We start from the raw sequence: 21,445 nt of genomic DNA on the forward strand, positions 1-21,445 counted from the left end.
AATAGTCCTTGGCCTAAAAGACATTATATTCTGTTGGAATCAAAGATTTTCTTAAACAAAAGAAACCCATAGTTAGCAATTTGGGTGTTCTCCAGTGCTTTTGCCAGGACCTGCAGACTCCTTCCGGCCATCTCTATACCACGCTGCTGTGGAATCTAGCCCCTCTTCCTCTTTCAGCTCCACTTCATAGGTTGTCTTTTCCAATCAGAATGTAAGCTCCTTGTGGGTAGGTACTAGCCTACATGTCATCTAAGTTTATTCCTAGAGTTTAGCACAGTATCTCGCACATAGTATATTATATGATAAAGCTTCTATTAAACATTTCTTAGGTTTCAGACACTGTGCTAAGTGCTAAGGATATACATATAGGCCACATATAGGGGAGCAAAACAGTCCCATCCTCAAGGAGCTTGCTTTATAATGGGAAGAGATAATCTCTCTCTCTCTCTCTCTCTCTTTCTCACTCACATATATATATATATATATATATATATATATATATATATATATATATAACATACATATGCACATCTATGCACAAACATATATAACATACATATAATATACATATATAACATACATACACACATATCCATGCACATATGTGTGCACACACATGCGTGCACACAGACACACACATCACCTATTATGCTACAAGCACTAGGAATACAAAGATAGGCAAAAATAATCTGCTCTAGAGGAGCTCATCAAGGAAGCTAGGTGGCATCATAGTGCACAGAGCACCGACCCTGGAGTTAGGAAAACTCATCTTCCTGAGTTCAAATCTAGCCTCAGACACTTACTAAGTGTGTAACCCTGGGCAAGTCACTGGACTCTATTTGCCCCAGTTTCTGCATATAGAAAATGAGCTGGAGGAGGAAACCACAAACCCTGCCAGTACCTTTGCCAAGAAAACCCCAAATGGGGTCATGAAAAGTTGACTACAACTAGAACAACTGATGAACTACCACAAAAAAGAAGCTCATAGTCTGATGGAGTCCATATGCAAACAACTATGTATAAACAAACTACATATCGGATAAATTGGCAATAATCCATAGAAGGAAGGTGCTAGAATCAAAGGGGACTGGGAAAGGCTTCCTGTTGAATATTTTATTTGGGACTTGAAGGAAGCCAGCAAGTGGAAATGAAGAGGGAGAGCATTCTGCTATAGGTCAACTATAGGGACATTCCTCCTTTTAAGGAATAGGAAAGAGGCCACAGAGAAGGTATGAGTGTTTTGGGTGGGGAGAGGGAAGTGTAAGGTTTAAGAAAACTGGAGATTGGTGTGGGGGTGAGAAATTCATGAAGGTCTTTGACCTTCAAACAGAAATTTTTCTATTTACATATTTAAATCCGAGAGAGAGGGAGAGAGAGAGAGAGAGAGAGAGAGAGAGAGAGAGAGAGAGAGAGAGAGAGAGATTGGAGTTTATTGAGTAGGTGTGCAACAGGGTCAGATCTAAGTTTTAGGAAAATCTCTTTGAAAGCTGGGGGAGGACAGACTGAAGTGAGGAAAGACTCATGGTGGCAGGGAGTCCAACTGGCAGGCTACTGCAATAATCTAGGCATGAGGTAATAAGGGCTTGCCTCAGGGTGGTGGTTTTGTCACAGCAGAAAAGAGGGTGTACTCAAGAGGTGTGACAAAGGTAAAACCGTCAGGCCTTGGTTGTAGGTTGAATATGGGGTGGGGTGGGGTTGAGAGAGTGAGGCTCTAAGGATAAAACTGCGAATCGCAAGCCTGGGTGACTGGGAAGATGGCAGTGCCCTCAGTAGCAACAGGGAAGTTAGGAAGAGGGGGAGGCTTTGCAGAAAAGATAAGTTTATTTTTGTTCTTGTTGAGTTTTGGACACCCACAAGGCATGCAGTTCAATATGTCCAATAAACAGTTGGAGATGTGAGACCAGAGAACAGGAGGAAGATTAGGGCTGGGCAAATCGATTTAAGAATCATCAGCACAGGGGGTGTTTATTGAATCCATGGGAAGGCAGCTGTAGTGGGCCTAGTTTGCACAGTTCCATGGGAAATTTCTTCAGCTCTGTTCAGCAGAACCTGAGTAGGAAGAGAGGAGACGGACAGTAGAATGCAACAGGGTTTCATTTGGGCAAGAGGTGAGCAGCAGTAGAGCCCAGGAACAAGAGATTCAAGAGTAGAGAATAGTGTTGATTTGGACCAATTCACTAAGGGATGAAGAATGGGAAGGGATAAGAGTGTAGACAGAGCATAACTGAGGCCTGGGGGTAGTAGTTGTTCAGTTGTGTCTGACTCTTTGCACCTCATTTGGGTTTGTCTTGGCAAAGATACTGGGGTGCTTTGCCATTTCATTCTCCAGCTCATTTTACAAATGAGGAAACTAAGGAAAACAGGGTAAAGTGACTTGCCCAGAGTCACACAGCTAATAAGTGTCTAAGGCTAGATTTGAACTCAGGAAGATGAGACTGTAAGCTTAGCACTCTATGGACTATGGTGCCACCTAGCTGCCCCTCTAGGGGTAGGATGGGGAACTATTCATTGGAGGTACTTTAAATCAAGATGGTTTAGCACAAGGGTGTGTATCTGACTGAATCAGATTCAAAGGGACCCACTTGAGGACCTAGAGGGCCACATGTGGCCTGGAGGCTGCAGGTTTCCCACCCCTGATTTAGCATTTGAATGAACATGGACTTAGATTCAGGGAAACTTACATTTAAACCGTACCTTAAGCATTTGCTAGCTGTGGGATCTGCCTTATTTTCTTCTCCAATAAAAGAAGGAGGCAAGATAGGGTTCTCTCTCGGGCCCCCTTGGCTCTAAATCTATGATCCCATGATGCTTTCCCTCTAAAACAATCTTCATTTCTCCTGTGTACTCTTATATATGAGAGACAGCACGGTGTAGTGATCGTGAGCTGAACTCAAGACCGAGGAGACTTGCCTTTGAGTGCTGCTTCTCACACCTACTGACTGTGAAACCCTGGGAAGGTTACTATACCTCTCAGTGAGCCAGGAAACTCTCTAAGACTGTATGTTACACAGGATGCGATGACAGCATTGGGAAAGGAGCTTTCTTTGCCTGGGAGTTCCCTCCGCATCATTGAAACCATAAATCTAGTCCTTATTCTCCTTGACTTGATGTATGTACATGTTCTCTCTCCTAGTAGAATTTCAGTTCTGTGATGGCAAGTATTGGTCCTTTTTTCGTCACAATGCCTAGTATATAGTAAGGGCTCAATATATGCTTAATGATCACTTGTGAATCAAAGGGACATATTGCTCATCCTTAACAATCCCTTGGCTGAGTCATAATTTCCTCATCTGTAAAATTCAGATAATAGTGGCACAATAGATAGAGTGCTGGGCCTGGAGTCAGGAGTTCAAATGTGCCCTCAGACACTTACTAGTAGTGTGACCCTAGGCAAGTCACTTAACCTTATTTACCTCAATTTCCTCATATGGAAAATGAGCTGAAGAAAGAAATAGCAAGGCACTCTAATATCTTTGCCAAGAAAACCACAAATGGGGTCGTGAAGAGACTGAAATGACTGAATAACAACAAATTAAGATAATCATACTTGTGACACCTCATGTTGTTGTGAAGACTGAACTTGGCAAACTGTTCTAAATCAGCATGTTTTCATTTATGTCTGGAAATAAAGGAAGAATTTGATTTTGGAAGCCTGGGGACTCCTGGCATAGAAGATCTGTGTATTAGGGCCATTTGCAACCCATCTGCTCCTAGGGAGTTGCCTGAGGTAACTATGAGAAATAATTTATGATAAAAATAAGAAGCCAAATTTGTCTTGCAGGTGTGTGGTTTCTTCTCCTTCCTCAGTACTGTTCTAGAAAACCCAGGACCTTTCCTGGAAATCTGTCCAGTGGTACTTGAACTCCAGGCAGACTGCAACGTATCTTCCGTACCATGTTGACAAAATTGACCATGCCGAAAATCCGAGTACGCAGCCATTTCTGCAGATGGTTGTGTCTTCGGTACTAGAAATAAAATTTGGGAAGCCTCCGTTAGACACAAAGAGAAAAGCTCCAGAAAAGGGCTTATACATTGTGAGACAGCCCAATACACCTCTGGTGCCTCGGGGATCTTGTCAATGTGGATGTTTCCTCCATTGAGGCAGGTAACATTCCTATAGCCCAGAAAAAAGATTCGATAACAATAATGGAAGAAAAGAAAGTCATTTTTCCTCCTCTTATCATGATTTTTAGTCAATCCCCAACCCCCCCCTCCCCCCAACAAAAAGAAGCTTGGTTCTAGAATCAGGAATGAAAAAGTCAGCAGTTCCTCAAACATCATATGGTGCAATGTATATTTGAAAAAGAATCTTTCTACAAGTGGGATTTTGTTATTTAAACCCTAGTTTATATCCCTGGGTCACCTAGGTGGCGCCATAGTGCATAAAGTGCCTGGAGTCAGGAAAACTCTTCTTGAGTTCAAATTTGACCTCAGACTAGCAGTGTGACCCTGAGCAAGTCACTTAATCCTGTTTGCCCCATTTTCCACATCTATAAAATGAGCTAATGGAGGAAATGTCAAATAGCTCCAATATCTTTGTCAAGAAAACCCCAAATGGGCTGAACGTGACTGAACAACAAAAGAAGTGTTAGGAAGATGTTCCTGGCATCAGGTTAAATTGTCTGCTTTGCAACTTCTACCCATTCCTTCTGCCTTTTGAGGTCAAAAAGAACTAGTCTAATTCCTCCTTAAAATGGCAGCCCTTTAACACTTGAGTAGAGCTATCAGGTTTTCCCATCCTCTCTTCTGCACATGACAATAACTCAGCACCCTTCGTGATTAGGGTTGTCCATCTCTAGTTACTCTCTAACTTTTCAAGGACCTTTTTTGGCTGAAGTGCCCATCTGAACACACAGCTCCAGAGAAGGTCTGATGAAGGCAGAATATGGGGAAGATATCACCTCCTTATCCCTGGAAGATATCCTCCACTGGTACATTGACAATGAGCAATTAATAACCCCAGTGTGAGTACAATCATACACCCAGTTTTTAATGTATTCAATTTTATTATCTAGTCCATATCTTTCCATCTGCTCAGAAATAATGGTGTAAAGTACCTTATTAAAAATTGCTAAAATCCAAGTAAACTATATTCACTGAATTCTCTTCATTTACTGGTTTAGAATCTTGTCAAAAAAGGAAATATCCTTGGTCTGACATGACTTGATTGTGATGAAACCATGCTGGCTCTTGTAATTACTGCTTTGCTTTCTAGATGTTTAGCAACCATCCCTTTAATGATGCACTCTACAATTCTCAAAGGAATCAAAGTCAGTTTACTGGTCTATACTTTGTAGACCCTGTTTTCTTCTCCTTTCTGAAAGTTAGGGTAACATTTGCCATTTAGCTATAAAGGACCTTGCTGTTGGGTCATTTTAGTCATGTCTGACTCTCTGTGACCCCATTTAGGGTTTTCTTGGTAAAGATACTGGTGTGGTTTGCCATTCTTTCTCCAGCTCATTTTACAGATAAAGAGCTGAGACAAACGGGGTTGAGGTCACACAGTTGGTAAATGTCTGAGGCTGCATTTGAACTCAGGTTCTCTGGATGCCAGGGTTGGCACCTAACTGCCCAGAAAGGAAGGACTTCAGAGAGTGCATAATCCATCCCCTCATTTCTCAGAGGAGTAAACAGAGCTTTAAGTAAAGGACATCATTTACTCCAAGTCACAGAGTGTAATTATGGCAAAGTAGGGAGCAGAGCTCTGGACTCCTGACTCTCTCCAGTACTCTCTGTGCTAATATCTTCCTAACTATGATTCAGAGACATATAACTATAGGATTTGTACTGGAAGGAATCTTCGAGAGCCAAAGGATGAGGAAGCAATATGGAAGTGACTTGCCTTACTTACTGAAGCCTCCCAAGCCAGAAGCTCTCTGGGTCTTTTTCCTCATCCATTACATGAAAATGCTTACTGTACTCTACAAACATGCAAGAGTCTGGATAGGGTGAAAGAAAATGGTAAATGAGGAGGAAGGGAATGAAGCACCTATTAGATGCCAAGCACCGGCTAAGTGCTTTACAAATATTATCTCATTTGATCTTCAAAACAACCCTGTGAAGTAGTTATTATTATTGAACTCACTTTGCAGTTGAGAAAACTGAGGCAGACAGAGGTTAAGTTAATTACCCAGGGTCACCCAGGTAATAAATATCTGAGGCTGGATATGAACTCAGGTTTTACTGACTCCAGGACCAGCACCCTGTCCACTGTACTACCTCTCTTGAGACAAATGAGATCATATAATTAGAACTCCTTAAGAGATCTAATAAACAGCTCTTTTGAGACCTGCTGTTACAAGCCCTCCCTTTTCCTCCATTTTTTCTAACTTCTTCATTTTTTATGTTTGCTTTATGTATATTAAGTTGTTTATTTCTAACTTCTTTTTAAGTACAATTTCCTTCTGTTTTCCTTTTTCACTCTTATTAATGTGCATTTAGGGATGTGTCATTGGCTCTATATGCTGATCACAAGAGGCGGTGTCACAGTGGATAGAGAGTCAGCCTGAGGGTCAGGAAAACTTCTGTTCAGATCCAACTTCAGAGGAATACTAGCTATATGACCACCTAAACTTTTAGTGCCAAAGGCAACCCTCTAAGACTAGTTCTTGGTGGTTTTTCATCTACATCACACTTATTTCTGGAAATACTCCATACCCCCTTCCCCATTGAACAAAGATCTACTTTCATTGAAGGACTTTCCTGATGGAATGGCTCCCTATTACAATAAAAATACTAGTCTGATTTTTAAAAGAATACAGATCCCAGACATAAACCTGGAAGATTAGCTTGTGAGCTCTTTTCAGGAAATAGTGTCTTTTGCTTCTTTTTGTATCCCTAGTGTCAAGCACAGTGCCTGACAGATAGTAGATACCTAATCAATGTATCAATGTTTATTGATTAGAAGACAGTTTAGAAGTCATCTAGTCTGACCCCCCCCCCACATTTTACAGATGAGGAAACTGAAGCCCAGATCAGCAATGGATTTTCCCAAGTTCTCACAAGTGGTATGGAGCACAGCTGGATTTTAACCTCAGATCTCAGACTACAAAGAGACTGCCCATCCCCCCGTGTCATGATGCCTCATCTACATCCCATACTTCGTGATGTGGCACATTTTTATGGTCATCATTTTTCATAAAAGTTGTTACTGTTTCTGTAATGTGATCTTTAATTGAAAGCATTATTCTATAAGTAATTTAAGTCTCCCAATAATTATGAAAAGCTATCTATGTGGTAATGGATAAAAACAATCAGGTTATGAGAGCTGAGAACTACAATCAAGTGCCATCCCCTTCTCGTCCATCACTTGTGTTTATTTAGGATCTCGATGCACTCGTTAGTGAACCTGTTCCGTCCTCCTCATAGGATTCAAGGTATTTGAAGACAGGGAGTGGTTGATTTCAGTAATGAATTAAAAAAAAGATTTGTGGGTGTTACATACAATATTTAAAACACAAGAAAAGGAACAGATTGAGAGCTCTTCAACAGCAGGGATTGTGTTTGGCCTTGCTTTGTATACCCAGCATGTACACTCTCTGGCATATAGTAGGTACTTATTGGCTCACTATTTAATTTTTTTAACTGTCCAGAAAATTTGACGGTAGCAAAGTGAAAAAATAGAATCAGGTTCATACGCACACACATACACACACACACACACATGCATGTGTTTGTGTATATATGTATGTATGTATATATGTTCAGAATTGAGATTTCATCAGTACACAGCACTCCCTGTTGTAATGTCCCACTCTATCCCTCAAAATGCAGATAGTTGTGTAGTCTGGATTAAAGCTTTAGAGAATTGTCTGGAACACTGAAAGTTAAGTGAATTTCCCAAGGTCATACAGTCAGCATGTATCAAAGGCAGAATTTGAACCTAGGCCTTTCTGAATCCAAGATTGTTGGAGGACTGTCCATTTGGTATGTTACATTATTTCTCATCTCAGAAACCGTGTAAAATTCTGAGTATGATACATACATATATAGATATGTCATATACATGCTATGTGTATGTATGTATGTGTATGTATATAGTTTACCACATCCATTATATACAAATATGCCTAGGATTTTGAGGGAGGAGGAAGAGATACACAAAGTGAGAGAGGCACGCGGTAATGTAGAAAGGACCTATTTTGAATGTGTATCTCAGAACCTATAGCTATCTTGAGTATAGCTTTAAATATCAAAAGGAAGATAGGTGAAATGTTGAGGAAAGACAGTGTTTGGACAATTTGCAAGATTTCAGAAAATGGCCTGTTGTGAAGTCACTTTCTCCCTATGGAATCAGCTAGGTGTGGGCTTTGATTGTTATCTATGAGGATGCCATTTGGAGAGGTCAGAGAAAATAGAAAATAAGGATGGACTTCTTACTTATGGGGATTGTCAAGAGTTATTTTATAAGAGAATCCTAAAAAAGATAAATGTATAAGAAGTCTATAAAGAACATGAGATAAGCTGAAAGACTATTTTCTGTGATTATTGAAGTAAAATGAAGAGCAGACTGATCTTTAGAAAGACCATAAAGAAAATACTCAAAAGACTTTAATTAGTGTCTGGGGGGCAGCTAGGTGGTACAGTGAGTAGGGCACCGGCCCTGGAGTCAGGAGGACCTGAGTTCAAATCTGGCCTCAGACACTTGACACACTTACTAGCTGTGTGACCTTGGGCAAGTCACTCAATCCCAATTGCTCTGCCTTCTCCCTTCAAAAAAATAGTATCTGGAGGGACTGAATGAAGTAACAGCTTCCAGGGAAGTGAAAAGGAATCATCTACTGTTATAATGAAGGTTTTAGGGGACTCTGAAGGTGATGCTAATTATAGCAAAAATATTGTATTTAACTGGATATCTCTTCATGTTATTAATGCTTTTGTTCATTTATAAATTACATTGACAAGTAACTTTGATGTTTAATTATATACAAACAAGAATAACCATAGTTGGAAAGGTTTCTTGATTTTATTAAACAATGAATATTTTATGAATTTGAGTTGAGACCTGATCTAACTAATTAATGTGATTACAAGATTATTAGTGAGAAATAAATTATCACATCATATTCCTAGATTACTATAGCTCTTCAGAGGATAAAATGAAATATGCAGCAAAAATTCAATTGGAAGGCTAAGGCTAGATGGCCCAAAATGAGTATACTCAGACTTCTATAGTCTGATTAATAAACATACATGTATACACATGTACATATACAAGCATACATACATACATACACACAAATATATACATATATAAATGCACCGCTTCAAACAAGGGGTCATGAGATCATATCTAACCTTCTAGGTAAATAAATAGATGGGTGGATGAATAGATAGATATATAAAGTTTTGAATGGTCTAAATAGAAACATCATATGAAATCAAAAGATATCAAAATGTCTGTCCCAATTGTGGAGTTAAAAATTCTTAAATAGTCAACAAATCAAATCAAATAAGAACTATAGAGTGGATTAATTTTAATATATAAAATATTTTTCACAAAAAAAGAATGAATCTAGATTTTTTGAAGAAAGAAATGAATTAAAATCGTTGTTATAAACATCTCTGATAAATACCTGATATCTAAATCTTTAAGGAATTGATGCAAATTAATGATAATGATGGTATTGATGATAATTAGCAATTTTATATTACTTTGATATTTGCAAAGCATTTTATGAATATTATCTCATTTGATCCTCACAATAATCCTGAGAATGGGTGCCATTATTATCCCTATTTTATGGAAGAGGAAACTGAGACTGAGAGGTTGATGGCTTGCCCAGGGCCATATAACTAGTAGATGTCTTGAGACTAGATTTGAGCTCAAGTCATCCCAACTCTGGGTCCGGTCTTTTATCTACTATGCTATCTAGCTTCCCAAAACCATGAGAATAAGATCCATTTCCTTATAAACAAATGTCAGAGGACAAAAATAGGTACTTCTCAAAAGAAGGCAAACTTGGAATAGCAATATGAACCTTGGAATGAGAAAGACCTGGATTTGATTCTTGCTGCTGACACTTCCAAGCTTCCATGAGTGGTCATTTAACCTCTCTAAGACTCAATTTCTTCGTCTGTAAAATGGCCATAATAACATATTCAGTACCATCTTCACAGGCTCTTGTTAGACTTCAGAAAAATGATAGATGAGGAAAGTGTTAAAAATTAAAGAATTCATAAATGTGCATAATCCCGAATATTTGTTTCAGACCTGCTGTTCTCTCCTCAACCTACCTTCACCTCTAGTGATTAACAGAAGACTTAGATTCAGTGACAGGAGCTATCACCATGAACTGCCTCTTCTCCCCAAATTCATACCTAAAGTCCTCTCAGGACACCCTAGTCCTTGCTAAAGCTAAGTCCTCTACTTAATGAAAAAAAGCTTGGTGTTTTTGTATTTACATCGCATCTATTTCTAGAAATTCTCCATTACCCCCTTCCCCATTGAATAAAGAAAAAAAAAAAAACAAGCAAAAATACCTGACTTGGTTCCCTCTTCTGAAGATCTACCATATTCTGCAAGGAGGACTTTGGCCCCTAATTCCTTCCACGCTATCGTCATAGGTCTCTCCTCCCCTTCGTAGAGAAGTCCAAGGGGGAGGGGCAGAGGAGGAATATTTGTTGTTTCCAGTTGCTTTCCTCCCTCACCCTTCTCAACCTTGTGGAAAAGAGTTTCTGCTCTCCTTACTGACAGAAATTGGTTCCCTCTGGGTCACCAGTGTTCGCCAGGATTATAAGAGCACTTTGTACAACTTACAATCCTCCATAAATATAAATTATTTTTATGATTGTTCCAGCTCTTAATCCTACAGTCCTATAGAACCCTAAAACCAGATTAAACATCCATTGCAGAGACCCTCCCAGTGGAGCTCAGGTTGGAGCCCTTCAGCAAAAGCTCCAAGATAACCCTCTCCAAGACCCTGTACAGTCGCCAAGAGGTACAAGTGTATTTGTTGAGCTGTTGGACGGCCATTAAGTCATTTCTCTGATAACTTACCAAGGCATGATCAGCAACAATGAAGAGTTCAATATACTTCTTTTCTTTTAGGTACATCTGCATCTTTGGGGTAGATTAAAAGGAAACTGTAAACATGTCCCTTCTTGCCAATGACTTTCATCTGAATAATCCCACAACAATATGAACAGATCTGGTAATTAACACTTTATAGATAAAGCAAAAGAAGTTCAAAGGTACATGGATGGAGAAGTGGAGAGAAATACATAAGTACAAATGATGTGACTCCTTTTTCTGATTCCTCTCTCTCTCTTTCTCCTTCCCTCTTCTCTCTCTCCTTACTGTCTCTTCTTTCTTTCCTTTTTCCTCATCTTTCTCCCTCCCTCTCCCTCTCTCTTGTCTATCTTTTTTTATCTCTCTCCTAATTCCTATCTTTCACTCCTTTTCTCTTGTCTTTTACTTGTTGCTCTTTTTTTCTTCCTCATTTTCTCTTTATCTAACACTCACTCTCCTCTCTCTTTTTCTCCCTCATCTGTCTCTTTCTTATCCCCCTTCTCTCTCTCTTCATCTAATTCTCTTTTTCTTTCCCTTCTTCTCTCTTCCTTTTATCTCTTGATTTTCTTTCTCTTGCTCCTTTGTCTCTTCTCTCTGTCTCTGTCTCTGTGTCTGTATGTCTCCCTCTTCCTGTCCCATTCCACCCTATTTCCCATGTAAATTTTTTCTCACAATGAAAATTGCTAACAATCAGTTACTTAGTGTCTACTATGTGCCAAGCACTGTGCTAGGTGCTCTGAATTAAAGCAAACAAACAGATAAAAAGCTAAACAAAACTTACTTCTAAACTGAGGCCTGACCTGGAGGCCTGAGCGATAGCCTCTGTCTTGGAAAAGTTGTACACCACACAGCTCCCATTGCTTGTGTCTTGGGCCTTGTGGTCATATTTGAAGATGGCATGTTCCCCCTGGTCAGTGTGCTCTAAAGGTTCGATGAGGTATCTCTGGCCATGCTTCCTGAAGTATCCTCTGTGGAGCATGAGAATGCAAACCATCTGCCCAGGGATTGTGGACAGGTGACCATGTCCTGTTCCTGGAGCTTTGACTGCTTCAACTCAAAAGGAATGATATGTAATAACATGGAGGGTGTGGGGAATTATGATTCTGGATGCAGTTGGTGAGGGGGGAAGATGTGGGAAACATGCTCTTTTTTTAATGAGGCAATTGGGATTAAGTGACTTGCCCAGGGTCACACAGTTAGTAAGTATCTGAAGCTAGATTTGAACTCAGCTCCTCCTGACTCTGCGTGCCAGTGCCACCTAGCTGTCCCAGAAACATATTCTTCTTAAAAAAAAAAAAAAAAAAACAAAAAAAAGCAAAAAACATAGTTCCCAGCCAGGCTAGGATGCTAAGAGTCAGTTCTTTCTGAGGGCTCATAGGCAGAAGCCTGGCTGCCTCCCTTAATTCTGTCTTCTTTCTGGGTACAACATGGAATAACCACAGAAGAACAAAAGGAAATCCTAAATGTCCAACCCTAACTTCCTACTGCTCATAGGAACATAAATTTAGAACTAGAAAGAGTTTATTTGGCAGAGATCCTGCCATCTAATGCTGTCATTTTACAGATTAAGACACTGAGGCTCAGAGAGGCTAAAGAACTTCCTGAAGGTCACACAGGTGACCAGATAGTAGAGTCTTTTCATCACATCACATTCCTCTCTCCCCATATTTTGAGCATCTTCTTTACTCGTTCCTGTTGGTGCCTTGGTTCTATATGACAGAGCCTTAAAGCCATGAGTAAGTTTGGGGCCCCTATGACTTATTTTCCTTCCCCAAAGGCAAAGACATTTGATAACTAAATTCAGTGTGCCCTTTAATAAGAAGCTGTGAGGTAATATGTATAATGGAAAAAGTGCTGTACTGGGAGTCAGCAGCTTTGGGTCTGAGTCCCAGCTAAGCCTCTGCTCGTTGTGGTTCTTCAGGTGGGTCACTTCCCTTTTCCGGTTCTAGGTTTCCTTATCAAACTTTCCTATCCCTTCTAGCTCGGATGATCTACGGCTTCTTGCTGCAAAACTTTATTTTTTCCCTTGAACTTTGTTTTCTCAGGTTTTACCAAGCCAGGCCATGCTTATTACCTCAACAGCATCAACCTTTCACTTTCCCAGACTGGTAAATAAAGAAGGCCCATGAATCATTCCTACAGTGCTGGCGTGGTGCCAAGGAAGGATGTGTCGATTTATTTTTCTGGAAATATCTATTTCCATGAATCACAAAAGAGACCAGAATGATCCCACCCCCACATTTCAAGTTGGTCTATGCTAACCGGTTATTGAGCATGCTCAGCTGCATCAGAAGTCAAACGTACTCACCATTTGTTGTCAATTATGCTTAGTCAAGAATGAGTTTTGAAGATCTGGTTCTTACCTCAAGCCATCACAGGTACTGATGCTAGCAGCAGAATCCTTTTCATGAAGAATGTGCCCTTGGTAATAACAATGATCCTACATGGGAGAGACAGAGACAAAAAGAAAGAGAGGAGAAACAGTGAGACAGAGAGAGACAGAGAGGAGACAGAGAGACAGAGAGAGAGAGACAGAGACACAGAGATGGAGAGAGACAGAGAGTCAGGCAGAGACAGAGAGAAGGGGTAGAGAGACAGAGAACAGAGAGAGGAGAGACAGTGAGACAGAGAGAGAGACACAGAGAGGAGGGGGACAGAGAGAGACAGAAACGGAGAGAGAGGAGAGAGAGAGAGAGACAGACAGAGGCAGAGAGACAGAGACAAAAAGAAAGAGAGAAGAAACAGTGAGACAGAGAGAGACACAGAGAGGAGACAGAGAGAGAGACAGAGACAGAGAGACAGGCAGAGACAGAGAGAAGGGGTAGAGAGACAGAAACAGAGGGGAGAGACAGTGAGACAGAGAGAGAGACACAGAGAGGAGGCGGAGAGACAGAGAGGAGGGGGAGAGACAGACAGAGAGAGACAGAGACAGACAGAGACACAGAGACACACAGAGACAGAGATAGGCAGAGACAGAGAGACAGACAGAGACAGAGAAAAGGGGTAGAGAGACAGAGAAAGAGACAGAGACACAGAGAAGAGACAGAGAGGAGGGGGAGAGACAGACAGAGAGGAGGGGGGACAGACAGAGACAGGAACAGAGAGAGAGAGAGAGAGAGAGAGAGACAGACAGAGACGGAGAGACAGAGACACAGAGACAGGCAGAGACAGAGAGACAGGCAGAGCGGAGAGAGGAAGAGAGAGAGAGAGAGAGAAAGGGTAGAGAGACAGAAATAGAGAGAGGAGAGATAGTGAGATAGACACAAAGAAGAGGGGGAGAGACAGAGAGAGACAGAAACAGAGAGGAGAGAGAGAGAAAGAGACAGACAGAGATGGAGAAACAGAGAGACAGAGACAGAGAGAGGGGTGGGGGAGAGAGAGAGAAACAGAGAGAGGAAAATTAGAAAGAGAGGAGGAAGGTAGAGAGAGGGGAGGGGGAGAGAAACAGAGAAACAGCAGGAAGGGAGAGAGAGAGAAGTAGAGAAATAATATATTACATACTAGTTTTTCTTGGCCACATTTCAACTCTTCTCAGTAACAATAGTAACCAATACCTGTTCATTTTACACACTTTCATAAACCAGCCTTGGATTCTTAATTAACTTTCTGTTTATGATTGCAATATTACAGGATTGTAGATTTCAATATGGAGGAAACTTTTAAAAGTCATATTGTCCAATCCCTTCATTTTACAGATGAGGAAAGAGAGACCCAAATGACTTGGCCAAGGTCACACCAGAAAGAAAGGTCAGAGGTGGAATTTTAACCCAAATCATAGGATCAGAGATTCAGAGCTAGAGAAAGGACATCAGTGTATAGATAAGGAAAGTGAGGCCCAGAAACAGTAAGTAAGTGGCTCAAGGTCACCTAGCTATTCAGCATCAGAGGTGGAAAGATTGAACCTGGGCTCTATGCCAGTGTCGGGGTACTTCCCCCTGAGCCAGGGCTGCTTCCCTGGAGTATCAACTTTAAAATCATTCTTTTAGGGATAAGGACCAGCAGTGGAGTTTGGTCCTTGTATTAGCAATTTTGATTTGAAGATCTTTCCTACCCATTAATAGGCCATGTGACCGGCTTACATCACAGAATGACAGAATGCCCATGTTACATGTGGTGGGAGGAGCTTCCTGACAAGAAAAGGAAGTGGTCACAGGAAATGCTGAGAGGGAGGGAGAGAGGGAGGGAGGGAGGGAGAAAGAGAGAGAGAGAATAGGGCTGCTGGTGGCTGCTAATGGCTGCCCTTGTGATTGTTAGAACTGAGCAGGCTGACTTAGCTGTACTGTGAGTTTGTTTGGGGGAAGACCCTTGCAGGGGGTTGGAGAGGTTTCGGGATGGTGAGGCTCCATGTTGTGATATTCTATATTAAATGTTTTGGGTTCCTTGCTGTTATGATGAAGTGGACTGACTGGCTGTGGGAGCTGAACATTTGATTATGGGATGTGGTCCTCTGGTGTCTGAATGAATGGTTTACTTCCACCTTCTATGTGGAGAGTCTCGTGTACTTTGAGATACAGAGCTACATAGGCATTTTGACAATCATCATCTAGATTGTTATTATTACCTTACTGTTTCAGTCCTTTTGGGTGATTGCATAGAGTGGGGACATTCTAGACTGTGTTTAGAGGAAAGATCCTAAAGGCGGTATCAGGGCCCCATGATTTCACAGAAGAACCAGCTGAAGTCTTCACATGCTACCCTAATATTATTAACCACACATTTCTATAATTACTAACTCGGCATATTTTATAACTTTGAATAGTACAAAGAATTTGTCATGTAAAAACTAAAGAGAATAGAAGATCCTTGTAGGCAAAGACCTTTTTCCTTAGTATCATGGGCATTTAGCATGGTAGCGCTCATTAGTCAATTAATAAATTCTTGGTGAATAACTGAAATAAGCTGTACAGTTATTGCGGTCTACCTTTTATGATGCAGAAATTAAAAGCTTGTTAGAATAATTTTCTTGCCTGAGAAAACCAAATATTAATTCTGTATTTATATGTGATTCTATTTTTCAATTGATTCTATTCTATAATCTTATTTTGTATTTTATATAAAATCCCAAGTCTTTTTGGCCCTGGGTGAAGAAGCTTATGAGTTCAAAAGTTGTCTTCCCCTTTCATAGTTAGATAGCAAATTTTATTTTTCCTGTCGATGACTTTTAATTAAAGAAAAACTCTGAGCTAAGTTTAGAGGTTCAATATTCTCATAAAACACTTTAATTCTGCAGTAATTGTTATCTCAGCACCCTCGGTAAATCACCTTGTGCAATGGAAAGTTGTTACCCCTCATAATTTCATGTCCTGAGAAATTCCATGACATTTGCATGTTATCCTTGAGAACATACAAGCTGGCCTGGTCCCATCTCTGTTTGTCCTTGTCTGATTAAAGGTGATCTTAGTTCATTCCCAGGCACAGGTGAGTCCACTATTCTTGAGTAGCCTCATGATGCAGCTGGGTCTTGCAAGTCCATAAAGCATTCCTCTAACATAGAGATGGCTGGTCTTGGTACCAGGGGTGAGTGTAAATTCCTTCCTTTAAAGTAACCAATCATGCTGCCCTTACCCCCACAATGCTGGCAACCCTGAATTGATTATTTCCTCGGCTGCCCTGTTCTGTTCTTTGTTCTGTTTATAAAAAGGAAGTGCATCTACAGTTCTTTGTCTTAAAACTAAAGCAGCCATTGACCCACTTTATTAATAGGTTTGTGCCCTGTAAATACACTATTATATTGCTTGGAGTAAATTGCCTTAGTCTACCTTTTTTGAATTTCACCTGTGACGTGCCCCACAGTGACAAAGCTGGCAAATATCAGAGGTGATATTCAAATCCACCAGGTCCAATATACTACCCATTACCCCAACACTGTGTCTCCTACCATGAGCTGAGGATTCGTGGTGATCTCCTCCCCTCCTTGGGAATAATGTGTTTCACTGTAGTTTGGGGATACAAGGTCTCTGGAAAGAGAACAAAAAGTTAGTTACTCCTTTTCATAATGCCGACAAGAAAGGTTTTCATGGGAGGACTCCCTCTTCCCACAAAACTTTGGGAACTCCTTTTTCTTCTGATCAGAGAGGGTGATGAAACTCACATTAATAGCAGCTTAAGCAGACTAATCTTCCCAAGAGGTGAAAGTGTAAGTAACCCGTCTTTTGCTGGTTGGATGAACAACATCATCATGGAACCTCAGTTAACTAATCTTTAAAATGGGGTTACTAATGGCTGAATATGATCCAATGAAGAGACCTAATTTGCAATGTGTGAGAGGGTAATGCAAGTATCAGGCGACCATTCCATTCCAGCAGATCTAGGAAGGAAACCTACTGGTATTCTGAGACAATTAGAGTAATTCAATCAATATACTCTGTTTCAAGAGCTCATGCTGGACTGGTGATCATGGGAGTGGAAAAAAGGGGGAACAGATAAAAGGGATGTGGAAGGGGAAGCATTGACAGGAAAGAGCAATGGTTTGGAAATGGGAGATGAGGGAGAGGCAAAAATTATGCATGGTTTGAGGTTTCACATCTACATTCCCGGGAGGCTGGTGGTGACCACAACAAAAAGGGGGAAGATTGTAAGGGGAGGCAGGATCATGGAGGTAAGGTTTATCAGCAGCTAGGTGGCACAGCAGATAGATCACTGGGCCTTAGGGTGTGTGGACATGCTATCTTTTGGGATGAATCTATGACTCTCTCTCTCTCTCTCTCTCTCATCCTCCTCCTTTTCCTCTTTCTCCTCCTTCTCCTCCTAACCTGTTCCTTTGCAGATCCACTATCCACACAGCTGAAGTGATATCTATAAGGCACAGATCTGACAAAGTCACTCTGCTGCTTGAAAGCCTTCAATGCATCCCTATTGCTTTTACCTCACTTATTGACATCCCAAACCCTTCATACCCTGGCTTTGGCCTCCCTTGCTAAGCATATTATGCATGCCCCTCATTCTAGATTTCAGTCAGATTGGTCTGTTCATCATTTACGACATTCGATCTTTTGTCCTCTCCTTGTGCAGGTTTTCCCCTATGTCTGGAACATCTTCATCTCCTCAGCCTTCCAGAAACCCTAGATCTCTTCAAAACTTAGGTCTAGAGTCAATTCTTAGCTGACAGCTTTCCAGATTCACCTAGATGTTAGCATCCCCGCCTATATGTGTGTGTGTGTGTGTGTGTGTGTGTATAATTTCTCTCAAATGAATGAATGTAGCTGATTAAGGGCAGGGAATGTTATTCTATTCTTTTTATCTTCAGTGACACATAGTAGGCACTTAAAGGGGTCTTGTGCCATGGGGCATAGAATACTGGACCTGCAGTCAGAAGTACCTAGTTCTAAATCCTACCTTAGCTTTGAAACCTTGGCTAAACACTGAAGTCTTCTGTACCTCCCGTGTAGATTGGATTTAGTGGCCTCTAAATCCTGGATCAATGACTGTATGATCTCTAATCCTATGAAATGCTTCTTGATTGATTAGTTGGCCTTAGAAGGAAGAAATAAAAGCAATGGTGGTTGGTGGGAGTGAAAGTGGGAACTGCAAAGTGGAAATTGACACTTGATGCCAAGAAAACCTTTCTATTACTTAGAACACTCCAGAGACAGAATTAGATGCTATAAGACCTAGTGGATATCCCTGTCACCTGCAGCTGCTGAGGTTTTCAAGTATGGCCTGGTCTAAAATGGGGCCTAAGATTGGCCAGATATAGGTCAGACTAGATAACTTGGTACTGTGAGATTCTACAAATCTCTGAATCAAGTACAAAGAAAATGTTACTAATAGAAAGAAAGATTTGGCATATATGTTTGCCAGAGAGATGTTAAGCAAAATTTGGATAATTCCATGTAAGTTTCTTTATAATCTTAGAACTGTGCCACTCACTCTGTCCTTCTCAGGTGAAGCACAATTTGTTTACCACGAATAATCATCTCATAGAGGACCTCTGCATCATATTTTTCCTGGAAGAAAAACATGCATTCCAATTAGTTCAAGATAATTAGGACAATCTGCACCTAATGTGTGACTTACATGTGGTCGGCACTTAATTAATGTTTGTTGAAATTAATTCAATTTTCCTAGTTTCTTTTCTTTCTCTTCCATAACTATATACAGGTGATTTGAAACCAAATGCTACTCAAAGTTCAAGGGATTAATTCTCTAAGATAAGTATTATAGTGAAGTCTTCTCAATTCACCATAGTAAAAAGGAAAACAAAAGTAAGTGATATGACAGAGAAGGTAAATATTACAGAACACGGGAGGAGGTCAAGGATCTGTGAGACAATGATGATGAGGAAAGTTGGTGGCCTAAGTTTTCCCAAGCTCAGAGTATAGCCTACCAGTCAGAGGCTCTTACATGACAAAAGCCTTTGATATAATTTGAGTGATCTCTCACCTCTCTGACTCTTCCCCTGACAATCCAGAAAAGATTGTTTGTTGCTAAAATAAAGGACCAAGGAGGGTGACAATTTCCTTTTACAAGCACAGGGTTCACAATGCTCAAACATGTCTTTAGTGGGAGTGTGGTGAAGCAGGAGAAAGTGTTGGATTTGTGTTAAAGGACCTAGATTTCAAATGCTGGCTTCATGACTTATTACCTGTGTGCTATGTGATCTTGGACCCATCAATTAACCTGTCTGGGTCTCAATTTCCTTATCCATAGTAGGTGCTCAATGACTACAAGGGACCTTTAGAGGTCTAAGTACGTGGCAGCTTCAGAGCAAAGTGAACAGAGCCATAGTAACTGGAGTCAGGAAGATCTGAATTCAAATCCAGCCACAGACACTTAATAGCTGTGTGGCTCTGGGTAAGTCACTTAACCTCTCTCAGTCTCAGTTCGTTCATCTGTATTCACTCAATGTCATCACTGGTGAGACCAGTCTCAGTGAGTTAATAAGCATTTATTATGCTGTCATTTGTCTCAGGCACTGAGCTAAGCCCCAGGGATACAAAGAAAGACAGAAGAGAGTCCCTGCTTTCAAGGAGCTCACAGTCTAATGGGGCAGACAAGATGAAATCAAATATTTACAAACAAGCTAAAACAAGATAAAATGGAGATAATCAATGGAGGGAAGGTGCTAGCATTGAGTGGATTGGGAAAACTTCCCTGTAGAAGGTGCAATTTTAGCTGGGACCTGAAGGAAGCCAGAAGAGTCCAGAGGTAGAGAGCATCCAAAGAATTTGAGACAGCTACTGAAAATGCCCAGTCTGGACATAGAATGTCTTATGAAAGGAATAACAAGGAGGTCTGTCTAATGCATTTACTTTTTTTCTATTTAGAGGACATTGTTTAAGATACCTAATGAAATCATATAGCAAGAAAAATAGTAACAAATCCCCCCTCTTCTGTTTCACACCATAAATCTGGGATCCCTTTCTCACAAAAATATACGATGTTTGTCACAGCAAAGGAAATGCCTAGGGAATATCAATGAAGAGGCTAACACTTAGGGAAGATATGGCTGGGTACTCACAGACAATGACAAAATTGCAAAATTGCACAAAGGAATCCCCTCTATTACCTATCTGATAAGTGGTCATCTAGGTTCTACTCAAAGACATCAAAGGAGGGAGAAGCCCTCACCTCTCCATTCTACATTTGGACAGCTGTAAATGTTGAGGCATCTTCCCTAAAATCTAGACTAATTCTGCCTCTTCACAATTTCTCCCCATCGTTCTGGCTCAATCCCCTGGGGCCAAGCAGAGAAAGGGAAAGCATTTCTCAAATACTTAGACAATCACCTTGTCAACCTGGAGTCTTCCCCAAGATATACCTTCCCAGCTTCTTCAGATGTTGTCACAGAGTTGTCATCTCACCATGATGACTGTCCCATTCTAGATAATCTCAATCTAGAGAATGTCTTTATTAAATGTCAGTGTCTTTCTTAAACCCTGGCACCCACAACTCAATATAATACTCCAATATTCTGATACAATATTCTGGGAAGCCAGGCCTGTCCTAAGGCCTGGCTTCTCAGCTGACCTAATCATACATTCTAAGAACTTCATGATCCCATTTCAGTTGCCAACTTCCACCACATACAGCTTATTTAAATTGAACTTGCCATCCTACTCACAGTGGGGCACGTGTGTGGTGAAAATGTATGGCCAAGGATGGAGCACACCCATGATGAGGACACTTGTGTCTGTGGCATACATAGGGAGAGCCAGTTCTGCACAGTTGCTGATGTCATTATGTATTGTTATTTTGCTGCTTCTTTTAGTTGGTCCTGCTAGGCCTCTTCACCACTGTTTTACTGTAGTAGACAATCTCAGCCATGTGTGACATATCCATCCATGTGGGGGTGGTACATGATATCTTGTACAGCTCTGCTCCTAGCTTGTCTTGAGCAAACACAGCTCAGAGTTGTTCTGTTTTCTCCCTCCTCAGTCCCAGGCCATCAAGATTTCATCTTGTACTTGAATAGGGATAGGTGCTAGCCAGGGC

At 40.8% G+C, this 21,445-nt stretch overlaps 1 protein-coding gene across 1 annotated transcript in view; it reads right to left on the bottom strand.

Annotated features, from left to right (window-relative positions):
- ADAM7 (ADAM metallopeptidase domain 7) overlaps positions 1-18,951 on the bottom strand; it is a 120,432-nt gene extending 101,481 nt beyond the window's left edge. The window contains exons 1-6 of the mRNA XM_036750131.1: positions 18,881-18,951; positions 16,890-16,968; positions 13,375-13,451; positions 11,793-11,979; positions 11,000-11,062; positions 3,894-3,965 (exon numbers count right to left, since the gene is read on the bottom strand). Of these exons, the coding sequence (XP_036606026.1) occupies positions 3,894-3,965; positions 11,000-11,062; positions 11,793-11,979; positions 13,375-13,451; positions 16,890-16,968; positions 18,881-18,927 (525 nt within the window). The 5' untranslated portion in view covers positions 18,928-18,951. The remainder of the gene's footprint in view (positions 1-3,893; positions 3,966-10,999; positions 11,063-11,792; positions 11,980-13,374; positions 13,452-16,889; positions 16,969-18,880) is intronic.
- Positions 18,952-21,445: the final 2,494 nt, after the last annotated feature.

This window comes from Trichosurus vulpecula, chromosome 3 (genome assembly GCF_011100635.1).
Source record: "Trichosurus vulpecula isolate mTriVul1 chromosome 3, mTriVul1.pri, whole genome shotgun sequence".
NCBI classification, from domain to species: domain Eukaryota; kingdom Metazoa; phylum Chordata; class Mammalia; order Diprotodontia; family Phalangeridae; genus Trichosurus; species Trichosurus vulpecula.